General features: G+C 36.5%; 1 protein-coding gene across 8 annotated transcripts in view; it reads left to right on the top strand.

Moving 5' to 3' along the window:
- Positions 1 to 10,901, top strand: part of DMD (dystrophin) — a 1,922,593-nt gene that overhangs the window by 1,194,050 nt on the left and 717,642 nt on the right. For all 8 annotated transcript variants that reach the window (XM_019529123.1, XM_019529125.1, XM_019529122.1 and 5 more), the window contains one exon: positions 8,244 to 8,419. In XM_019529123.1, the coding sequence (XP_019384668.1) occupies positions 8,244 to 8,419 (176 nt within the window). The remainder of the gene's footprint in view (positions 1 to 8,243; positions 8,420 to 10,901) is intronic.

A 10,901-nucleotide genomic window follows, 5' to 3' on the forward strand; every position in this document is an offset into this window, starting at 1 on the left:
AAGAGGAGGCTAGATGAACACCTTGCTGGGGTCGTTTGACCCCAGTACTCTTTCCTGCCATGGCAGGGGGTCAGACTAGATGATCTACTCAGGTCCCTTCCGACCCTAGAAACTATGAATCTGTGAATTTACTTTTATAATTGCTTTTTTTAGTTAACTTATTAAACATCAGGATGTTGTTGCCTGATGTTGCTTATTATTACTTGTATGTCATTGGTTGTGCTCAGGATGTTGAGAGCTGATGAAACTTAATCACCTGTGGTCAGGAGGAAGTTACTACTTCTCTCCAAGTGGTGTATTACTATGGAATTTTTTTATCCCTATAATGAAGCTGAAATCATTCAATCTCAGAAACCGCCATTCCACATAAATCATTGTGGGTTCCTGTGCAGTACAGCAGTTTCTATTACTGCATGTTTAACTCTTACAACAGAAATCATATCTTCTTTGGTTTACTGCAAATAGCACCTTCCAACAAAAAATTGAGGATTATTTTGTCTAAATACCTGAAAGGGTCATTAAAGGCTGTCTACCTCCATTTCCCACATTGTTCCAATTGGATATTTTCCACTTTCTTTCACAAAACTGTCAGTCATGTAACTGTGTGCTGTTAGCAACTGCATTTTAGTGCATAGGTACACTTTCCTAAACAGTGTGTATAGCTGAAGTTTATAATAGATGGGAAACAGTATGGTACAATGACCAGAGAGAAATATAAATAGAAGTATTATAATGAGAAGAAACTTTGAGTAGTAGATGTAGCCCAAAAGTAGGGAGACGGTTGCAACCACTCCCCACTGATATACTACCAGAAGGGATAAGGGTAAATATGACTCAGTAGGAGGTAGGACCAGCCTTTGGCAGCCCCTATCAGTAAACTTTTTTTTCATAGGCCTTCAGTTAGAAATTGATGTTCTTCATCCCTTGTGGGAAGCAAAGCAACAAAAAGAAAAAACAGTGAAAAGTAAAATGCAGGATAAGGGAAATGGCATGAACCAGAATTGAAGTGAGGTAATAACACAAAAATAATCAATGATATAGGAGGGAAATAATACTAGTGAGTAGTGGGGCAAAAACAGACATGTTACTTAGGTGTTAATACTACATCCTTTTTTGTGACGTTCATATCTGTCTTGTAGGAGAATGCCTTTTTATGTGATTTCAAAACTCCAGTCAATAGGAGGCTGAGAAGACCTTCATTTAGTTCTTTAACACATGACATAATCAGAAAGTGTTTTAACTAAGGATCAGTAAACAGACATGAATATCTTAAAAAAAAAAAAAAAAAAACCTGAAAATTTGCTTCTTGCTTTTTCAGACTACTTTCTTTGTTTATTAATAACTGTACCTTGGGCTTCCCTTATGCACATATTTTCTGGATTCTGTAGTGATTAATACTGATATTTAAACCTCAATATTTAGAGCTTCAGTTTAGATGCGAGCCCAATAAATATGGGAGGGTGCGAGGTGGGGGCTGGAATTCAGAAATAAGGCTGAAAATGTAATTAAAGCAGACTTCCTTTGTAATAACAAACTTTTCCCCCCATTTTCAGCTAAGCCAGAAATCTGAATAGAGGCTGCATTTACGATGATGTAAAAAGGTGTTTCTGGGGCCAGAAGAACAAAAATAAAAACAATGCCATATTTTTAAATAGGTGTGGACGTGCCCCCATCAATTTCAATGACATTTTATTTACACCAGAATGAATTTGTCTCTTGGCTCTGTTCTGCTTTGACTTTTGTGAAAAGACATGGACCATTTTTCATTGTATACAAAATCTTCTTACTGATCCCTGGCAAATAAATAGAAATTATTTGAATGTCTGCATAAAAGGAGTAACTAATGCATGCCTGGCTGTCCTCTTTAATACCGGTATGCTGAATTAACTAATCCTATTAGCGAAATGTAAAAAGACAAAAAAACAAAAATCCGTCTCCTTAGTTTGTGGTTAGACCATTAGGGAACAATGTTCCACCCTTTTTTCACATAAAGTCATGTGGAAAGTGTATTTCTGATATGCTGTCTGTATAACATCTCAGGGAAAATTTTCTGAGAAGTTTGTCGGTGAGCTATTGGTCTACACAATGATATGAAATAGAAAGGATCAGAAGAATTCTCTCTCTAATCAAAATCCACACTACCTCAGCTGTGTTGATGTCCAGCACAAAGTGAAAACTTTTCCATTCTTATCCTGGACCGTGAGCCCCAAAATCATGGAGCTAGCTGATTCCCACCATTTTTTATGATAAAAGACTATTGCATAATATATAGATGACTAAATCAAAAGACTTCTTTTGCTAATTCTGTAGCTATAATAGATCTCATTGGTGGAATCATTTAGTAGCCATGGAGTAAATTATGTGTGCTTGTGGGGGAGAAGAGGGTGGCTTATTTAAAAGGCTGTTAAATAATGTTGCTGGAGAAGAGCTCAGAGACTTTATTTTAAGACCTCCTTAATTAGTGTTTTGCTCTACAATAATATTTTGTTTGCAAGTAACCAGTGGTTATTACTGTCATGGACTTGCCATCTACCCTAGGAAAGCATGCTACAACAATGAACCTTAAAGGATTTGGAGTTAAAGAACCAGGGTTTTTCTGTACTCCTTCAAGTTCCTGTGATTTGCACACAAACAATCCTGACAGTAGATTTACGTTGATGTAGAAAGGTCTTATAATTAAAAAAAAAAAAAAAAAGTGTAGGTGCAACAGGTTGTTAGCTGGAGATAAATGGTGAAAGACTATGGGTACAATGTCTTCTCCTTGGTACATAACTACTATCACTTCTCCCATGTAACTGTCCTTGTCTCTATAATTCAAGCACTGTGCAATTAAAACCTCAGCTACAAAATGCAATTTTGCATATTTTGTACATGAAAAGGGTGTTTATTTTAAACTGCATGTTATCCAGATTGAAGAGCCTGCTACCTGTCAGACCAGTGGTACACATGTTATTTACAATTAGGCAGGTTTCCTAAGATATATCAGTACTCCCAATAACAGGTTATTTACCTGGACAATAACTGCTTGAGTTCGGACAAGCTATAGTTTCATTAGCATAGGCCCTTTCTCATGAAAAGAGTGAGAGAGAAATCTAAAACATCAAAGAAAGAAAAAAATGTTTTTATCAGTCCCTTCATCTTGGAAGATTTTACAGCTTATCCTATGCTGGCTGCTGTCTTAAAATCTTACAAGTTCAGAGACAACGCAAAGCATTCTGGGACACTTCTGGCCAGGAAGGCTATAGAGTTTGCATGATCAGAGTGTAGTGGCTGGCTATAATCCAGTGGAAAGGAATGTCTGAGTTGAAAGATTTAAACCCACTCTTATATTAGCAAAATAGAAAAACCACTATGTATAACGTGAACAGAGAGAGGTAACCAGCAATTGCTTAAAGGATGGTTAAATATTAGGTGTTTTCTGCTTAGGAATAGAGGCTTGTTTATGGTATGAGGTAGAGAGGTCTGAACTGGGGACATGAAGGCAAAGGAAAATGATCTGGTTGAATTTGTAGGAAGTAGAATTATGGGGCAGAGGCTGCATAAATGGAATAAGATTAAGATACTTACTGCAACTTTCTAAAACTTAGTGGAACCTCTCCAAACTAATTAAAGGAGATGAGTGGGATAGGGGAGGGGGGTGGATCATATGAAACTTTTATTTTAAGGTAAATGATTATATTACCCAATAAATATTTCCCTATTAAGAGTTCATTTTTGCCCCAAATTCTCTCCAGCAACCAACCTCTAACCTGAAAATAATCTGCAATCCTTTTAGTCTTGCAACACATTGGATGCATCTACATGAGCACTTTACTGTGGAGCTGACTAATTAGCTGCTCAGTAAAGCATCACTGTATACATGAGTGCCGGTATAAGGGCGCAGTAGAGTAATTAACTCCACCAGGATGCTCGTGTAGACAGCGAATGAGGCTGGCTGGGGTATGAGGGTGTAAAAGAATGGGAGTAGCCTTTCATCCAGCCCTGCACTTTAGCAGCCCCTCTGCAACCTGATGATGACACCCGGATCCCAAGGCTGACCCCCTGCCAGCCTCGGGCTGCTCCACACTGGCTCTATCTGCTGTGGTCACTGGTGCACGTGAAGACACTGAGCCGAGGAGCAGCTGACTGCAGCACAAACTGAGCTGGAATTTATACCTGCAAATTAATTGAATGTGTAGATGTGCCAATGGGTGCTTAAAGGTATTAGGTTATTGCATGTGGGTGGAATCAGTAGAATAATCCTTTGCATAGGGCGCGGCTCACTTTTAAAATTAAAAGTCTCTCTCTTTTCAAAGACTCTCTTCTTGTGAATTGATGCTCACAAGATTTTTGCAAAAATATTTCTTTAATTGCAAGCTTTCGGGTACAAACACTCTTCATCATGCATCAGAGAAAAGATTGTAAAAGTTTTCCTGGACAGAAATGAAAGTTTGTATTTCATAGGATTTCACAGAAGAGTCAAAAGATTTATTGGTTTAGAGGTGGAAATACTGGAAACATCAGTAGAACAAGTAAATCAGAAATGCCCTGAGCTAGAACTCTTAATATTTTTTAAATATTTTATCACTAGGAATTCATTTTTTATTCACTTCCGTTGCAGTGATCATAATGAATGTATTTAGTACTGATGGAAAGAAATATAAATGCTTCATTGTAATTCATATTAGATAAATGCACCATTAAAACACTATTCTTATATCTCAGTAATAAGATATATGTATTCTGTCCTCAAAGATTGTTTCCATTATTTTTTAAATTATACTGTGGACCATAGGAGGAAAGTTTAACAGGCTCCAGAACAGATAGCTTGCTTCCATATGTACTCAGCAACAAGCAAATAACAGGTACCTTATTCTGCATACTCAGATACAACAGATGAAGACTAGCATCCCTCTGTAAAGAAATTATTTCTACCAGGTTACAACACATCCTTTTTGGGCAGTTAGTAAAAAGTGATTGTAAAAATACTAATTTAGACAATAGTCTGTTCTGCATCTGTTGTCCTCTTCTATGCAGCTGCTTGTTCTCCAAATGCCAAGTTTAATTTAATACTTGCTACTCTCCTGCTGATTGCTAGAATTAAATGTTGAAGCTTTGAAAAGGACTCTTGTTTGCCATCACATTATACTTACTTTTGAAATATATCACTTAATGGCAATGACTATACTTGGGCCAGCTTCTCAGAACTGTGAGATGTAAAATGAAATTATTGACATTTATCTAAAAAAATGGGTACACCATCATCTTAAAAACTGCCCATTCATTTTTCCTTCACTTTTTGATAATCTGCTTTTCATCCCTAAAGTATCTAAACTCAGTTTCATATTATGTTCTTATAAATTAAAAACAATGTGATGTGGATGTTCCTGTACTTATACCTTTGTAAGTCTTTTGTCAGTCTGGTAATTAATGTGTGGTGTCAGAGGGTTTATGTTATGTAATCTACACCTGTTAAAGACCCATTAGATGCATCAGGTTGATGCTCTAGACAAGCAAGGACAAAGCCCACTGATCACAGATGGGAGATGTAAAGATTTTCATGAGATTATAATTTGGTCCGTTAATCAGGCCTTAGTTGGGGGTTTTGTTAACTGGACATCATGCTTTCCACTCCCTTGACCTTTTCAATTCCTCATTGGATAGTTAGCCCATGAAGACCATACATGTGCTTCCATGGGGCTAAGAACTTCTATGACCCATCCAAAATGCAGAACCTAAATAGTGTCCAAACTTTCCCAATGTTGTAGTGCCAGGAATATTGTTCAGCATGCTACCAGATCTGTCAGTGATACACACTGCTTATGAAGCTTTCTGTGTTTACAGTATAGCACACCGGGGTATTATAAATTTGCAGCATAGCAAGTGAATTCCTGTCATAAAATAAAAGTTCTCTGATTTAAGGGATATCCAAAATGGGTATCCCCTTAACTGGCTCTGTATTCTATCTTCTCAGTATTTGCAACAAGTCCGTGTCTGATTTTAAATTTGAAAACAAAAGAATACCTGAAAAGGAAGTAACTGTAAACTAGTTTCTATTGAGGATTAGATCAAAGCAGCAGAATGGTCAAGGAGATTTCATTTAGGATATGTCTACACAAGGTATGACTCAAGTCATGTAGATAATGACAGCTTGGGATACACAAACCCATATGGGCTGCAAAATCAATCTGGAATTCTAAATAAATTACTGGATAGCTAGCATGCATAGAGTCTTTTGCTGCCAGGGGAAAAGAGTCATTGTAGCAAAACCCCTAGTTTTTCATTTTTTTTTATTTTGAAATACATTCCCTCCCCTTCCCCTAACCATTTCTGACTTTCTCTCTATCCCTTATAAGTGATTACCAGTAGTACTATGTAAGCTAAGATAGGTTCTTGTATGCTATTATTGTAATAAGCTCCTTTGTATATTGTAAATAGTGTCCTGTTATGTTTGTATTATATTGTATTCCTATCATTTTTTGCATTGATATTTATTGTTTCATATTAATACTGTATGGTTTAAGCCTGTGTCTGTAAAGTAATGATAAGTTTCCATTTTGTATGTCAAGCCTCCACCTTATGACCCCCGCCCTATACAATATGTTGCAACTATGACTCATAATCTTCTAGCTTTGCTGCCTGCAATCTTCAGCGGGGTCGTTACTCGCAGTCTTCAGCCATGAGGGTGAAGCATGATCTAGTATTTGGTAATCCTTAACTGCTGACTCAACGTTGCTGCAGCCTTTAACCATTAAACCACAGAAAGCTATTTTTACCTGCTGCAAGAGGGCTGTCTTCCTTCACGTTGTCACATACACACATCATTCACTCTTTTGTTACCTCTTTCCACAAACAACTTGCATAAGCATTTTCCTTATACTAAATTTAGGTTCTAAAATCATGAGACCAGTATGTTCAATATATTTATGCTAAGCAATAAAAAATTTAAAATAGATGGTTAAATCCAGAACACTAATAATGGCTGATCAAATTATCATAAAAATTAAATCGTAACAAGATTAACTTTATCTTAATGGTGAAATATTTCATTATATAAAAAGAAAAATAACAATAAGCTAACTTTATGCGCAAGCCACTTTCTGGCTGCAAAAATGTATATAAAAATTCTGCGTTTATCATTACCAACTCTTTCAGGTATACTTGGGTAATACAACTCTAGTATACTTATTTAGCCTTGCAACCACATTAAAAAAAATAAAATCCAGAGAAAACTGCGAAGTAATTTTAACATTCTTTCGGTTTGTATCTACTTTATCAGAACCTGTTTTACTTTATCAGAACTCTTTTACAGTTTTGTGTTAATGAATTTTGAATTTTATAGAAGGAAAAGTCATTCTCGTTGCACTGATAAATAAGGAGACAAAAGGGATGTGATATTTTTATTTATGAAAATGTATTTATCTAAATATATGACTCTAACTCCATTGATAAGATGATTCTGTTTTAATGGCTACACACACTTTATATTCAGTAGCACAAAGTGCAAAATTAAGTCACCTTTCAAGATTGCACTTGCTTAATGATTAATCAAGATGACAAACTGTGTATTGAGGTTTTAGTGATGAAAGATACAGAAAAAAATTCCAAGTATGTTCAGTGAAGGGTATCAAACTATCTGCAGTATCTGGGTACATTGTGAGTAATTTTGCAGTTCAGTGTGTGTGAGCAGAAGCAAGATAAGTAAGGTTTCCCTCAGGAATACAATTTTTCTGAAGAGTAAGGGAATAGATTATTATGCCTCGTGCAATTGGGGTTGGATCTAGTCTACACAGGGATTTGGAAAAGTACTTTAGCTATGTAAACAATCTCTTTGTATATTGTATTACTTTTTCCATGCTAATATTGACAGTTAATAGGGAACCCAAATACTTTGCTTGCTTTTAAATTTCGTCTCACTGGGTAGGCTATTAAAAATGGTGCATCCCTGTGGGGACACAGAATTGAATTTGCTCAAGAGACTTTCCCATTAGAACATTATAACATTATAACATTGTTTAGCATGCTAGAGTATTTGGGGGAAAAAAGAAAAAAGAAAGGAAATAAAGAGCTGCACTGAAAAGGTATGTGTTATGTGAACATAAAAGGCACCTATCTGTTTTGTCACATTTGGATTTATGCATTTGGGATAGAAACTTTCACACAGAGCTCTTTCTGTCAGACGTGTATGTAATAAAGTGTTTTTGATCTATCCTTGAATAAAAAGATATGGCTCTTCATTTTTGACATTTTTTGATATCTTTCAGGAACTCCAGGATGGCATTGGAAGACAGCAAACTGTTGTCAAAACACTGAACGTAACCGGTGAAGAGATTATTGAACAGTCATCAACAGCAGATGCTACCTTACTGAAGGAAAAACTGGGGAGCTTGAATTTTCGGTGGCAGGAGATCTGCAGACAGCTGACAGAGAGAAGAAAGAGGTAGGTTAAGAAAGAGAGAATGTTCTGAAAGTATGCCAGACTTGCTTTTAGAAATAAAAATCTAAGGAACCCCTTGAATTCTTGGATGTTCTTGGTTATTCTTAGTAGACTGTTGATTATTACAAGAAGCCTCCTTGTTAACATATGGACTTCTGCGTTTCTAGCCATTCCCTTTCTTGCCTCCACCAAATACACGCTCACACCCATTCTCTCACACTTTCACACTCTTATACTTCTTTCTGCTAGTGTTTTTAAAAAAGCAAACACCATAAATATAAAATTATTTACAGGAAAAAAAAGAAAAAATTGTTTATCACTTAAGTACCTACAGCACTTTAGAATAACTTTTTAGCTGGGGGTCACTGAAATAACATATTAAAAAAACAAAATCCTTATTGGTGGTAACAAGGATGCTTCCAATGGTCAGAATTCATTTCAATAATATAATTTTCCTTTCACTATTGATATCTCCTACTTCCAATGCTTTATTCCATTTGGGCAAAGAGAATAGTCTATTTAATTTTCATATGTCATTTTCAAATTAATTTTTGTTCTCCTGCTCTAGCAGGATGCTGCAGTGTTTGAATTACAAATGCAGCAGATTATAAGATTATTTTTAAGACACTATTTCAACTGAATTTTAAAACCAACAAACAGGCAGAGGAACAACATGAACCAAAACAAAAAAAAATCCCCAAACCAGAACAGTAACAAATTTTTTGGTGATGTTAGCTTTTATAATAAAAGCTTATTTTCTAAGCTTTAAAAGCTGGTCTTAAATTGACCAGACTTCATTGACTGACTTAATAATGCAGTTTTAATATATGGTAGGATTTTGGCTACCTATGTCTTTACATATGACTTTTAGAAAGGAGTGTCCTTGCATTAAGATACAGTGATGAATGCGGCATTTGGCAGGAAGATCAATAGTGTAAAACAATTTGATTACCTTTTGAGGTTTTTGTTCTAACTCAGTTTGTTCTTTCTCAGTTTAGATTTGTGAACAGGGAAGAACTGTAGAGATGTTAACATCTGGGAGTGGGAGGGAAGGAGGGAGATAGAGAGGGAAGTCATGAAAGGTTATTGTTGAATTTAATCATCATTAAACTTTCACTAAAAGAAGAAAACACTGGGAATGATCTGTAGCAGTTGGAAGCCAAACAGGTCGCTTTAAATAGTTCTTCTGCTACATTTCCAGGTGTTATGTTAATGTTGGCTGTTACACCAGGGACACCTTGGCCTTTATTTATCACGCTAAAAAGTACTCTCTTGCACAACTGAAACCCAGCTGTATTACCAAACCCTAGTTCCTGATGTAAGCGCTAACACTTAGGAAACAATAACACATCATTTTCATAGCCCTATAAACTGCTTCAGCAACACAAAAAAGGAAGGTTAGTGGTTGAGCTTTGACTGGGAATGTGAAATTTTTCCCAGTTGTGGTCAACAGCAGTACAGCACTTCTTTATTTCATAGATACAGATGTGTATCTGAATGCTATTTTGGCACCAGGCTGTGTCGAGAGTGTATTCGTGTTTCTTGCACATTCTTTTCAGTAAAGAAGAATAGGATCAACAATCTGCTACCTGGAAATAATGCAATCCTATTCCCTAAATGATCAACGTTGCATTAACCAGAAAAAAGATTAATATGCCGGTTCTTGCTTCTATTGTCTTTTTCTGACAAGCTGAACATAGGTCTACCTCACCTAAATTTCTATTATACTTAGCTCCTTCAGATTCAGATGAGCTTCTGAGTATGTTGACTACAGTGTTAAACATGCCCTTTAATTAGCTTTTGACTAACCATCCTAGATGCTGGGAAGAGTGTGGAATGTCAGGTCTGGCTGCACAATCTGTCTGAGAAACAGTGGGAATTAAACTACCTTGATCTTTGGGCTAGACTGCTGGTTCTGATATGTCTATGCTCCACTTCTGTAACTATAATCTGGATCCTTGAGAATATTTTTAAACGCACAATGGTCTTTGTTCTCCAGTAGTTTTTTTTCCCTATGTTGATAGACTTTGCCCTATGACAGTCAAACCAGTTCTGTGTACTTTCTGGGGATTAAACAAGTCTTCCAAGCTAATTATTCTGATGTTGCTTAAGCATTCATAAATAGAACTAATAGCCAGTCATCTGGAGTTATAACTTCTTGTCTGTCTGACCCACTCCAGTGGCCCTGTCCCAGGAAGCACTTAAATTGAAATGTCCATACAGAAGACACTAGTGAAATGACAGACCAAGATAGTGATCCCAGATATGAAAGCTCTCTGAAATTGGGGTGCATGTTTGAAATGAGGAAGCTGATTTCTATGCTGGAATAGAAGCATGTAGATGCTGCAATGGCTGTCAGGGACTGGCTTCCTCTGGTTTTGCAGCATAATGTGCCCCTCAGTCAGAAATGAGGGGAGGTTATCTCTGTCACAGCCACTGCTAAATTGCAGGGGGTTGTTGGAGAGCTAGGAGAAGAGCAATAGCC

Source organism: Crocodylus porosus, unplaced genomic scaffold (assembly GCF_001723895.1).
Source record: "Crocodylus porosus isolate Cpor-Errol unplaced genomic scaffold, CroPor_comp1, whole genome shotgun sequence".
NCBI classification, from domain to species: Eukaryota; Metazoa; Chordata; order Crocodylia; family Crocodylidae; genus Crocodylus; species Crocodylus porosus.